The 15,000-nt window shown below is 34.2% G+C and overlaps 1 protein-coding gene across 2 annotated transcripts in view; it reads right to left on the bottom strand.

The window, feature by feature from the left end:
* Nucleotides 1-15,000, bottom strand: part of LOC127852243 (limbic system-associated membrane protein-like) — a 471,770-nt gene that overhangs the window by 57,501 nt on the left and 399,269 nt on the right. Inside the window, exon 1 of one of the 2 annotated variants that reach the window (XM_052386136.1) lies at nt 11,517-11,707. The exons of the other annotated variant lie outside the window; for it this stretch is intronic. Within the exon in view, the coding sequence (XP_052242096.1) occupies nt 11,517-11,592 (76 nt within the window). The 5' untranslated portion in view covers nt 11,593-11,707. Of the gene's footprint in view, nt 1-11,516; nt 11,708-15,000 lie in introns of those variants that run through there. 2 annotated transcript variants of the gene reach the window in all.

The raw sequence follows: 15,000 nt of genomic DNA, 5'->3' as shown, positions 1-15,000 counted from the left end.
AAAAGGGTATACACGACTTCTTCTCGACCTCTTGACGATAACACACGACCCACACACGACTCATTCACGACGTCCACTCAACCATCCTTCCGATTTCCGCTCGATCATCTCGACCTATACGCGAGTCCTATACGATCTCAGCTCGACCAAGTGGACCACAGCTCGATCGCCACCAGATCTTCACACGACCAGATCGTAATTGTCGTACTACAGTCGTACACAGCGATCTAAAATAACTTGGGAAGAGGTCAAGCGGATCGGGTACAGAGCTCGTGTATGGTCGAATAGCAATCGGGAAGTGATAGTGTACGGTCGAGTAGCCGTCGGGTAGCAGTCTAGTAAATATGTAAATCAAATCGAAAAGAGGTCGAGTAGATCGTGTTGCGATCTAAAATAACCCGGGTAGAGGTCGAGCGGATCGGGTACAGATCGTGTAAAAGATGTCAATCCGATCGCAACACGATTGCTTCACGATCAACTCGATCTTCTACTCGATTAATACACGACCACTTCCCGAGCGCTTCTCGATCCATTTCCTACTCGACCGCTACTCGATATTTTTTGACATTTCAAAAAATATCGGGTAGAAAGCCCGACCAATGCCGATCTACCCGACCACTCCGACCACTCATGCCGACCGAACCAGACCAGTACCCGACAGCTTGGACGGGCTTGATCGAGTTGATCTGATCGGCAGTGGGAACCCAGCTTAAGCCAAATAACGTAATTGTTTGGCGCATGTGATATGCCATTCGAAGAACATGAAATCGAAACTGAACCTTTATACAAACGCTAGTGTATAGATGGCCGATGTAACCTTTAGAAAGTTAACACAAATGTTATTTTCATGTTTCCTATTGTAATACAACTTTTTGAATATGTTTTTTCTGCATTCATCGGTGTGTGAACAATACAATGCGGGGACATACTCTTAAAAACATAAAACAATCATTTTGTGTGTACATAGAGAGCGCCGGTGAAAATTATTTTATTTGCAACTAGTATTGACATTATATAATAGTGCAATCAATACGACCAATATTTTCTATCAACTTAAACTGAATTAACATAAACTTGTTTTATTTCAACATTTTTTATTTTTGTTTCGATAAAGGGGTGTGTCTGTGCGCCACTTGCAAAACCAAAATGGATTCACATAAATTGAGTACTATGATAAGGAATTTGTTTTTACACAAACAATAACCTTCTTATCTCTGCTTCACAGTATATATAAACCTCCTACCAACATTCCCTTTGAAAGCTGATCTGTCAATAAACAGGTCGTACATGCATCGAAAAATATTTTGGTTATAGAATATGCATAGTCAAAATTAATATATTTAACAATACAACAATCTCTGATAAAAAACTTGTTTGAAGTAATACCAACACGCATATGCCATCTTTACTACGTAGACATCAAAACTTGCATAAACCCTACTGATGAATTGTTTAAAACCCTTTTCAAACCCTTGCTATCGGAATTTAATATGATAAATGTTTCGGCCTTGTTACAATATTTTTGGAAATTGAGAAAACATAGGGATAGTTTTTTGGTTTCTTCCATTAGGAAAGCCTTTGTCATTTATTGTTCCAAAGTCAATATGTCTTCGGAAATATACCACTTAATGAAAAGATGCAAACCATTAGCAATAGAATTGTTTTGTGATGCGCTTATAAAACAAATAACATGTAATAGGCAAAAAGGCACATTGCATGTTTTTTTGTTAAACGTGTTTCTTCTATATCGCCGACCACAAAATAAAGAATCAATGAAGAGATCACCCAACGTCTATCAATAAAGCATGACGGGACGGCTTGGGGTTTTACGCCGATGCTTGATAGGTCAATTTTGCGATGGTGATATATATTGACTTACGTCAAATATTGAATTACACCGTAAAATTTAAATAGGGCTTATTGCGCGACGCTTTTGGAAAAATGCGTTCATAACATTTTAAGATGCTTGCGAAAACATGAGAAAGGGGATTAGTGGAAATGAAATGTTTCTATCAAATGTTAATGACAGCACAGACACCAAATGTCCATACTAATAAATGCGCCTCTGAAGTCTAAATATATATGTTATTGCAATAAATACAAATCAAATTACAATTCAGCTTGTACAATTATGTCCAGGTTTTGATTATTAAGCATGTCAGTACTATTTCGCATACGTAATATTGATAATGATACCAATTATAAATTATACTAGACAATTAGTAAGAGAAAATATATAAATCACAAAACAACACCAATTTACCGCAAACAATACCCGTTTTACAGATGGAAAATATAAAAACAGGAGTACTACTTCCTTCGGTGGGGCCACCACCGAGCGCTGTATGCGCGACCTCACAAACAAGACGATGTGCATTCCGAAGCCCTGGTAAGGCTAATTACAAAATAACGATATAATTAAATGATATTCTTAAGGCTGTCTGTCTTTTAATTAGAAAACTAAAAAGTAGTCAAGTCGCCACGAATAATTAATGTGCGACGAACAAGAGACCGTTGCCTTCAATGAAACTTCCACGAGTACAATGTATATTACTTCCAGCTTTCATTACGCTGTAATCCTTCACCAAGCCCTCAATGGAGCTTCCTGCAGCCCGGGCAGCACCGTTTAAAGTCAACGTAAGTGACCATTTTGCCAACCTGCAAGCCCTTACATACAGGCGAACCGAGCGCAACCTAGCCAACGAAAAGGTTACGATCCGTAAACTACCGACGTTACCGAATTCCGTTTGCGTTTGACGTAGCTTCCCCTATTGCCCTCCTTATTCTACGAGGAATATCACTTATGGCATAATCCTTCACCGCCTGAGAAACGAGCCGAAATTATATGCAGGATTTTACTAGACACATGTCTTATATAAAATGCTCTAAAACTACTTAATAAAACACGAACAATAACTTACTTATTCCATTATTAAATTATTTTGTTAACATCTCAATTTTGTTTACTTGAAAATCTGACACTGAAGGAGGTAATTATTATGTAACCGGGAAGAAGCGTGAACCATCTAATTTGAACCTGAAACCTTTTCGTCACACATGCAATAAGACAACACTTCGTTTGGCAATCTTAACAAACGAAACTTTATTTCGACTTAAAGCAGCTCTAAAACGTTTAATTCTCAATAACGAAATCCTGTCTGACAATGAAATCCGTGTTTGAAATACGTTTGTTTTCTACGAATTTAGGTAAACGTTCATTTATGACATATTGTTTCTGTTAATTAAAAGTACTTGAAGCTGCACTATGCTAAATATAAAAGAAAAGAAAAAAAGCCACTGAAGATCACCACGTATTATAGCCACCGACCATTCGTCCAAAACAAACGTTGATCCAGGTCCGTGTACGTTTGCGGGCATACTGGAAAGTCACTATCATGCGAGGTTGCTTTTATTCTGACGCAAAATGCCGTAATAAAATGATTATATATCATTTACAAACATGAAGTAATTTTGCGTCAGAAATATGATTATTTTTACACATCATCAAAACATCTAGAAAACATCGTGAAATTTCGAAAAGATGCAGTTTTCAATAATGAACTAAGAAAAAAACAAATTCTTACTTATTTCATAATATTTAATTTTGCCTGCGTTTTATTTAGCGTTTGTTACATACTTTAATTCATTTAGAGTGTAACTAATGGCTTCAACACATGATGGAGTCGTGCGTTACAATCAAAACAAATACATGTAATGAGATGTTCTGTTGAGCCTGTTTTACAAACATCGCTATGCGTTATTGCGTTAGTCATAATCTGGACCAATATATATTATGAATTCTTGGAAGCATGTATTGATTAACTAATAGTGTTATTGTTTCTTTTTAGTAGAAGGCCACTTAGACTTCATGAAGAGGGGTCTCTAGTATTATTTAGGGAGTTATCAATTGTAAACGCCCCTATGAAATATGTTATTGACTAAGTGGTGGAGGACATCTCAATAGAAGAAGAGCTTGATAGCGGACGCATTTATGTCGCACTAGAACATTCTAACGTATATATATAAAGTAAACGAGCAAAAAAAGAGGATGTGTTAGTTTTTTATGTTTCTAGTTCATGTTCATGTCTTTCTCATGAACATGCATGTTGTATTTACCATTATAATATCTAACAATTCTAAAAAAGAAAGCTGTAATTGAATGTCGTTGTCCGTTACCACGTGCATATCTTTGTTTGCTTGATTGCATTTAAAGGGGCCTTTAACAGATTTTGGCATGTATTGAAAAATTTAAACATATTACCTAAAAATCTCCAGTAAAAAAAACAAACACGAATACAATTAAAAAAAGGAAAAAAGTAACCCCCAACAGGGCTCGAACCACTGACCCCTGGAGTTCTGGAGTAAAAAGTCTCCTGCTTTGACCACTCGACCATCCGTGCTCATGCTATAAGCGGATGTATGTTTTACCTATATAAGCAATCCTCGCAGTTTCCCAAAATATAACGACAACAACAGAACTTTCCAAATTATTCAATCGTTTCGCGTTGCAACGCTTTATAATGTTCAGGTTTTTATCTCGTCAAATAATGCATATACTTGATATTTTAGAGCATGGTAAATGTTTTTTGAATTTTGTCAATTTACCAAAACGTGAAAAGGCCCATTTAATTAGGATCATTAATTCAATTATTTGAATATGAAATAATACAATTATCAAATAATCTCGCCTAGTGTAAGGCTTAAGTATCCAAATGTACTCTTTCTACGGCGGGAATCATAAGTGTAAAAAACGAAAGTATATATTTACTAAAAGCATTATATAGGCTTTATCTCTATAATATCGTCAAACAAAACGTAAATGTTTCACATATTTTGGCAGCTAGCAGTTTCAATTTTATATCATTATAACGTTGCTTTAATGGTTTAAGTTGAACAGGTTTAACAATAGAATACAGCATTTTTTATCAGGAAACATACTAAAAATCAAGCAACTCTAATTTCAACTAGTATAGGTACATACATACCAACATCAATTGGAATGAATTATCAACTTGTAAATATATCCATTAAAAACTTAAGCATTCATATCGATTAATGTTAAGCTTTTAAGTAATATTGTTTGCAGAACCACATATCTTATTATAAGTTTACCGAAATGCTTTTTATCATCCGAAACGTTGGTTCTGGGTTCGCCTTTTTCAAAGACGCGTCTGTGATTTGTACTAAGCTAGAGTGGCGTTGAAGAGTTCTTGTCTCAAAACATGCATTTCCAGCCCAATTAGCCGCTATTGTGTCAAGGGACAAAGATGCCGCTATGATAGCGAACACATTTCTTTAGTTTCGTGAGAGTTTCTAGCTATATCGCGAGTGGAAATCTATTACAAACATGCAGTTCAGCGATGAACTACAAATAACAACGGGAAGGGATTAAAACTATGATTACTTAAAGAATATTGTGTTTCGAACACTTAATTTGATCGATCTCTGTCTCAAACGTTTATCTTGAATAATGCACACACATGTGTATACATTGGTAATGAAATATTAATGTTTGGGGCAGTGCGTAAGCTATTTTTCTTGCTGAAGGCTGTATTTTTTTAAAATAATTACATGGTGATCTATTATGTTTAAAAAAGCAGTATAAGTCGCACCACATATTGATTAATCAGTGTGAAAATGCTGTGATAGTTGTTGTTAAAATGTTAATCATACCATAGAGTCTGTACTTTTGAACATCAATCGGAATACTTTTTAACATAAATCATTTATGTTTGGCGAATATTGGAAAACAGAAAATCGAGAAAAATTATCACTAAAACACATATAATTGCAAGAGTATTATAAAAGTTATGCAACTGTCCAATTTTCTATACTAGTCACGACAGTAAACGAAAAACATTTTAAACATAAATTAATTATAGCAGGAGTCGTCGTCTTGGCATGGTCAATCCAAATATTTGATATAATATGAAAGGTATCATGTGAGTATTAGATTACTTACATTCATTGATGCTAGGGCAATGCGTTAAGACACAGAAAGGTGACAACAAGAACCAGAGCGGTCTATACGGTTTAAAAAAACATTAACAAACAAACGAACTTTGAAATATGCAGGTCAAGTCAATGTGTACAGAATCTTTTTAATTTGTATACACGAAAAGCACAAGGTAATACGGACATGTTACAGAATAAACACTGCTTATGACTGTGAATAACATTTGTAAAGGCAAAGGTATGTTATCGTCAGACATACATAATGCATAGAGTTAGACTGCTCACAACTCTATTCCAAAGAAAAATATCATACACAGATCTTTGTTTTTATCGTCATCGAATACACCGACCAGTAATACAATCCTGTATGATAAATATTAGAGATTTATACCAAAATTAATACTCTATTTTGACAGTTTTGTGACTTATACTTATTGAAATTGTAAGACAAATGTTCACTTCATTTCCAATACAATGTTCACAAACTATTTCGAGCATTAAAACCGATAATGTAACATATCTAAACTGGCTTAGATTCGGTAGAAAAGATTTGTATTACATGTTGTCTGTATTATATTTTGTTATTTTTTATTAAGAAAATCTTTTTCAAGACTTGGTATTTTGTGTTCACCAGATAACCGACTCACCTGAACGATTAAGTATATCGTGTGAACTTTTTAAATCGAGTTTCCGTTGACCATGCTTGCACTATGACCGCGATGGACATGGGTGAAATTTATTATATTTATTTTGAGTAACACTGCGTTAACAACTCGAGGAAGTTAAAATAAAAGTAAAGAATGGTAGAGTAAACATCGTATGTGCAACGAACATAAAAAAAACAGATGATGCACATCACATTTGTTTGTTATTAGCGGTAGTCGTTTTTTGGTTTATACAATATTTAAATAAATAAAGTATGTGTTTGAACATCTTTAAAGCAGGAAATGTATATTTTCTCACGCAACACTGACGATTCTGCGTCCATACTGACCGTGTATCCCATGGGGGATATTCGACCAAAAGCGATAATAAAGTACATGATTGTTTAATTTAAAAGTCAAATTACTACTGACAAAATAAAAACTTGTGTCAATAAAACGTTTGAGTTATGATGACAAGAAAATTGAAAATTAATGGAGAATCGCTCATCAAGCTAGAAGGCGCGATGTTGTCAGAATTGTGAATTAGACAACTCAAAGAGAGTAGGATCGTGGCTCAGTCAGCAATAAAATTTGGAGCAACAAATACAAAATATAAGGGTATGGTGCTATGTAACTTGTCACACAAGAACAACTAAAAACTTAATGTCCAACATTATTTAAATACTTTCATAGAGTCTTCCAAGAACAAAATTGCCATAGTAACTGCCAACTGTGTAAGATATTAAACGCACTGCATTTAATGTATAACTGGAATCTCTATAAATGAATTTTTAATTGGTTACTGAGAACGTGTCAGGTAGGATAAAGAACGATTCCCAACATCAAAGGAGACAATAATGATTATGTCGATACCACTAAGCGTCGATTTATAATAGTCATTTGAACTGCAAATGTGAAATATTCGATTCTGTTGGATGGCGAAATGACGATCAAATATTTGCATACAAATATAGATTGTGCTTTTGTTATAGGTACAATACATCTATATAATTTTTTTAAAGAACAATAAATAATAAACAAATATTCGTTTTATTCCTACAAAATAATACCTCAAGTTTATGGGATAACTCAATATGGACTCATAAAGTATTGTAAATACGATCACTTCTATTCTGTTGTTTGTTTCAGAAATGCCGTTGTTAAAACGCCAATCTTCAAAAAGTGACGTCTTTCTGATGCGGAGGGATAAGGATATGAAACAGAGTGATGTCGTGATGACGCGGATGTATTGAAGCAATGAACACAGAGTGACGTCGTGATGAAGCGGAGGGATTAGGGTATAAAACAGAGTGACGTCCTGATGACGCGGATGGATTGAAGCAATGAACACAGAGTGACGTCGTGATGAAGCGGAGGGATTTAAGCGGTAATCACAGAGTGACGTCCTGTTGACGCGGAGGGATTGAAGCAACGAACACAGAGTGACGTCGTAATAAAGCGGAGGGATTGAAGCTGTAAACACAGAGTGACGTCCCTGATGATGCAAAGGGATTAAAGCAACGAGCACAGAGTGACGTTGTGATGACGCAGAGGGATTGAAGCGGTTAACACAGAGTGACGTCCTGATGACGCTGAGGGATTGAAGCAACGAACACAGAGTGACGTCGTGATTAAGCGGAGGGATTGAAGCGGTAAACACAGAGTGACGTCCCTGATGACGCAGAGGGATTGAAGCAACGAACACAGAGTGACGTCGTGATGACGCAGAGGGATTGAAGCGGTAAACACAGAGTAACGGCGTGATGAAGCGGATGTATTGAGGCGATGAAAACAGAGTGACGTCGTTATGACGCGGAGAGATTGAAGCAACGAAAAACACAAACACCGTCTCGTCTCAGAAAGGCTTTCCAGGCTCAGCAAGCATCGCCGTGTATACCTTTCTTCAACTACCGATGGTCATACATTCAACTTCACAAAGACACCTACTATTCAAGTACAAACATAAAAACTAACCTAACCTAACAAGTTGCGTGCTCAAATAGGGCGAATATAACCACATGATCCTATTTAAATATCGAATCATCTCGTTCAAATCGGATATAGTATTAAAAATACATTTTTGACATTAGTGTATGTTTATGGCGATGTTGATGGCAAATAATTCCATACTCATGGTCATCGATTGTCATTCCCAGTTTTAGAGCTGACAAGAAATGTTATTTTTTTTATAGATACAGAAATGCATCATAATGATAAATATTGAAGTTATATTGACAGCATAGCGGAAACAGGGAGTATTAGCAGAAATATGACTTGTTCCTGTTATTCTAAAGCAACTATTCATTACCAGTCTAGAACTGAAGATATGCATTTATTTTATTGAAATTTATGCACACTACTCACAGAGTAAACAAAGAGTATATTGCATTTAGCAACTTTATAAAATATTTTGCAGCATTTTTTGATAGTTGGCCTATCAGGAGTGCACCTGCGTTTCTGTGGAAACTCACTTTCAAAAACGTCATCAGGATAGGTACCTTTCAGATGAAATTCTCATCTAGAAAAATAGATCGTCTGAACAAAAGACGTATACGTAACAGTTAGCAAATTTCGACGGTTTATATAAAAAAATAATTTAAAAAGGTCTCCAAATATATTCAAATATAGTCTTCCGCTGGATAAAACACTTAGCAAGAGGTCGGTTATTATTGGCAAATGACCAATATCTCAACAGTCATAGAAAGTATAAAGACACTAGACACAGCACTAAACACGCAACAACAGAATTAAATATTAATAAACTTGGGTCGCCGCATTGCAACGGTCCGAACAAAGCCTTATTGTTCAAACATGATTTTGTTTCGATCCGTAGATACAAATTTCACACTTGAATCAACGTTATTTCAAACAATAAACTATAAATTAAAATTTACCTCATAACATCTAACTACATTAATATAGAATAAAAGACACTTTCTTGATTCCATTGAAAAAAATTTCAGCTCCGTTTTGGGAAATCGGGGCTTAACTCAAGAGCGTAAGGTGTCGTCACTGAATAACCATCGCGTACGTTATACCTGCTTGTGAAAACTACTTCAAAAATTTTACAAAAGCATATGAATTTCAATTTAGAACATATCGGTTTCTTGTCAAGTGCTTAATGTGTCATTTAAAGTCTCTAAAATTGTGAACTAATTTCTTTATGCAACCCATTAGCATGTCATTGACCGTCAAGATGTAATGGCGTTGCTATGAGGATCATTTTACGTCAAAGGAAACCTATTTTATCGATATTAAGTTGCGCTAGTGCCGTTTCTATTAATAACGACTTTTCTTTGGCTTAAACACATAAAACAGTTACAATGACGCAACTTTCCGAACAATCGTTGTAACTTCTATGCCTAAATTAAACGATTCTCTGTTCAACAACAACAACAACAATACTACTTCTACTACAACTACTTCTTCTTTTACTTCTACAAATACTTCTACTACTACTACTACTACTACAAATACTACCACTACTACTACTAATACTACTACTTCAACTACTGCTACAACTTCTACTATTACTACTACTACTTATATTTCTTTTTTAACTACTACTTCTACTTCTACGCAGGGCTCAACATTAACCGAAAAACCAACTTGCCCTACCGGGTCAGTACTGCCAAAATCTACTTGCACTGAAGGTAAAGCAACTTGCCCAAACATGAAATATAACATCAACTGTAAACCTCATATTGTTTAATAAACCAAAATGATAAACCACAAAACCTTTTTTTATTTTTGAACATTTAACAAAATGATTACAGCAATTGAAGTCTAAATTAAATGCTCTTTGTTTTTTTGCACTTTTCCGATCGGACAACTAGATTTTAAATAACTTGCCCAGACCCAACTTTTACTTGCCAGGGGCAATAGGACAACCATAAATGTTGAGCCCTGCTACGTATATTACTAATACAACAACAACTACAACTACTACTACTCTTACAGCTACTATTACAGCTTCTTCTTTTCCTTATACTTCAACTATAACTTCAACGACTACACCTTGTATAAAGACACCACAGAGCGGTTCTCTAATCACTTCTTTCTAGAGAATCTTTTTATCAGGTACAAGCATCGGTGCCTTATTTAATTTCCAGGGCTGTATGAAACAATGTACTCAATGTAACCGGCACCGATAGGGTTTACTGTGAAAATATTTTCGATCATTGAACATGTTTTCTTAGTCAAGTGATAATTTGTGTTGAAAACCATAGATGTGCTGTTTGTATTTCCCTCGTCTTTGATGTACACTTATAGGTATATATTACATTTTGCAAATAGTTAGTATCACTTAGAAAAAAAACCATCATGTGACGATTTAAACCATAATGCGACACAATCTTCGACATAAATGAATAATCGTAAAATAACAATATTATTAATCTTACCATTAGAATAACACCCTTTATCGCATGTGTCTTGATATATGAAGAGTATTAATTAATTTAAGTATTTATATATCTCTAATTATTATATTTGTGAGAACGTAGTCTTTAAAATGCATTACGTTGTATTGTCCAAATAATATTACACAAAAATGTACCTAATGTTCGTTCGAAACGCATCTGCATAAATGCTTTTTCGGAATTTAAGTTAACCGAATAACATAATTATAACATTAGATTATTCGACACAATGTAGAACTACGTTAGTAACATTGGTGCACACACACATTTTAAGAGGTCATTGTTTAAATGATAGAAGATAAAAAATAAGTGTATTAAAACACCGCTATTCTTAACAGTTGACATATAGCGCGTAATAGCATGAAGTAGAAAACTTATATTGGACAATTACTTTATTTAAATCAATGCTTCTTTTACTGTGACTCTTAACAATTTTGTTAAATAGGTATACATAAAGTAATGACTTTAAATTTCCATTAACAGCTTAGCTACTTACAGTATACGGAAATCCCTTTGTGAAGAAACAAAAATAAGCACAGTAATAAATCCAGTCTGTAAGTAAACACGCCCATTTTGTTTATGAATATTATTTCCAAGATAACTTTCGCGCCTGTTTATGTGCAAGCAATTGTTGCATTCACCATAACTGCTTAACACAGATTCCAATGTCTACCGTATTAAATACAACACAAGTTATGAAAGAACTACGCGCCGTGTACAGATGTTTTCGGTATAGCGTTTTCCTTCCTTATCGCAAACCTAAATGAATAACCAATCAGAGATCGCATAACATCAATCAATAAAGCATGACGGGACGGCGAGGGTTTGTATGCTGTTGCTTGATAGGTCAATTTTGCGATGGTGATATATTGACATACGTCGCCAATAATTGAATTACACCGTTCAATTAATTTAGCACTGACTTCGCGATATTCTGTGAAGCTTTTAGAAAAATGTGTTTTCTAACATTCAAGAAGATTGAGAATACATTAGAAAGAGAATTAACGGCGATGAAATGTTCGAATAAAACGCTCATAATGGATCAAGCATTTCAATATCGAGTTATTTCGACTAATGACCTTACAAACATAAGAAATGCGTTACCATAAAGAGAATCAAAGCTGACAAGTAAGACGAAGAGTTGTGATTAAATAAATGATCAAAAGTGGTTTAATATCAAATTTGTTAATAAATGTAACCTTTTGTGTATGAGACGTGGTTTTAATTAATTGTGGCTAAAACACAAACCAACTAACTAAATAGAAAAACTGACTAACCGACCGACCGTGGTACAAAGCAACCAAAGAACTAACTGACAAATCACCTAAGTTACTTGCTAACAAAAAAATATAATAAAAACCTGAAAATGTAATAACTAAAAACAAGCCAACTTACACAGATAAAACACAACAACAACAACAAAAAAACAAATAAACATTAATAAATAAGTAAGAGATTTGTTGAGTGATTATTGATAAGTGACGCTGAACTGATACGTTTAAAAGTATTCTACTACCATTATTGTATTTATCCAATGTATTAATAATTAATGAAACAGTTATAACCATATGTTAATCAGTGTACGGATGAAAACAAACGCCGGCAATAGAACCAAACAGATGTTTAATATTGTAATTAGATTTGGCATAGTAACAACACCATCATAATCCTCAATAACAACAACATTTATTAAAGCATTTAAGCTTTCACGTACGTTTCTAGCCTATATTAGTAATTTAACTTGGAATTGCTGTTTGTTTTTATTTGCTAAAGAAGTTGTGTAAAGTATTAATATTACATGTCCTATTTGATTATGCGTGAGCGGCAAACAATTTCCCATTACATATTTATCCTTTAACTGCTTTTTTAAAACTAAATATTTCCACCATTTAAAAATAATGTATCTTTATACGTACACCGACAACAATTATATATTAACGATGACCGACGTTCTACAATTCGAGGTGCATTATTTGTACAAATAAATAAAAACACAATTATTGTTTAATGTTAGATTATCATGTTATACATCCAAATATTTTGCGTTTACAGTTTTGACTGTACTTTTGAATTGCTGAAAAATCTCCTTAAAACCAAATCATCGGGAAACAATTTTCAGCTAAGTATCGTTTTCCCATGTCCTTCTCCGGTATTAAGTAAATGTTTTCACAGATATTGTCAAACATGTTAGACATTTGAGCAAAATGCGCTTTGTGTGTGACTAGAATCCAAATAAATGACTTTGAAATTGGTTACTTAGGCCGTGTACGGACAATCAGACAGGATTTAGAGTTCCAATGTCAAAAAAACAATAATGCTTCCGAAACCACACCACGTCAATTTATTGCTTTAAAATATACTGCAAGCTGCCGAGTTATATTATATTAGTTGTTAAAATTCTGGCAACCTTATTCATTAAACAATTAATGAACATAATTTTTCATTTTCGTATTTAAAAAAACGACATCATCATCATCATCATCATCATCATCATCATCATCATCATCATCATCATCATCATCATCATCATCATCATCTTCTTCTTCTTCTTCTTCTTCTTCTTCTTCTTCTTCATCATCATCATCATCATCATCATCATCATCATCATCATCATCATCATCATCATCGTCGTCATCATCATCATCATCATCATCATCATCATCTTCTTCTTCTTCTTCTTCTTCTTCTTCATCATCATCATCATCATCATCATCATCATCATCATCATCATCATCATCATCATCATCATCATCATCATCATCATCATCATCATCATCATCATCATCATCATCATCATCATCATCATCATCATCATCATCATCATCATCATCATCATCTTCATCATCATCTTCTTCTTCTTCTTCATCTTCATCATCATCATTATCTTCATTCACGGCCGTTTATCACGGGTACCATCACTTTTTAGAGGCATTAATAAACTAACCAATGCTACTTACTTTGTGGCGCTAAGGACAAGATGATTTAAAAATTCAACGATAATTCCACCGGGTGAGTATGTTTTATGTTTTTCTCACCATCTAATAGATAATTTTGCATTTCTTGCACAGACATGGGGCAAATTTCCAGGTGGCGCTCAAAACAGGAACTTGCGTCAATGCATATTTAAAGCTTCTATAAAGTGACATATTTCAGGTAAAAGTTTCTATATTTATGTTCATAGGACAAAATCTGGTAAGTTGACTACTTCAATTGTCAACTATATAATGTGCGTCGCGTACTTTGTGACATACAAATAATCAGAATAGGGAGTTTTCTAATAATTCCATGATGGATTGACGAATTGGTCTTTGTAACGCAAGACCATTAAAGTTGAACAATTAAAGCGGGTATATACGATTTTGTCAAGTATTTATGAATTTATATAAACTGTGTAAAAAACTTATTATATATATAATTCCATATAAATTAAAATAAAAGTCAAGAAGAACATGTGTCGAAAAATGCGAAATAAGCCAGATATTTAATTCTGAAATTGAAAACGGCTGTACAGCCGAATTCGCCAGCATGTATACCATACATGTACGATTTGAATCTAAACTTAGTTTAACGGTTTATTTGAATTCCTGCAACGATATCTATTCCTACGACACACGAACACTATCTCCGATCCTAATACAAAGACGAATGCTTCGATTATTGTGGGAAAATATGTACGTCACTATCGGCTCGGGGCGCAAATTTGTCTTTGCTGCATTTTATGAAATTCGGCTTTAATGTATAATTTTTCTTGCCTATTTTGTGTTATTGTAACATATTTTATCAATATATTACAATTAAACACATATAAAACATCGTATATATCCGCTTTAAAGGCGTTTAAGTTAACTTGCGTTTGCATATGTTCGTGATCTATTCGTGACCCGCGTCCGTTTACATAACTTACATACTTTAAAATAGCCCTCTGTCAAAAGATTTTACAGCACAGTTGTGACCCAGCAATTATATACACAACATAATTA

Source organism: Dreissena polymorpha, chromosome 12, assembly GCF_020536995.1.
Source record: "Dreissena polymorpha isolate Duluth1 chromosome 12, UMN_Dpol_1.0, whole genome shotgun sequence".
NCBI lineage: Eukaryota > Metazoa > Mollusca > Bivalvia > Myida > Dreissenidae > Dreissena > Dreissena polymorpha.
The sequence above is the reverse complement of the archived record's forward strand: the minus strand, read 5'-3'. Positions and strand labels throughout refer to the sequence as shown.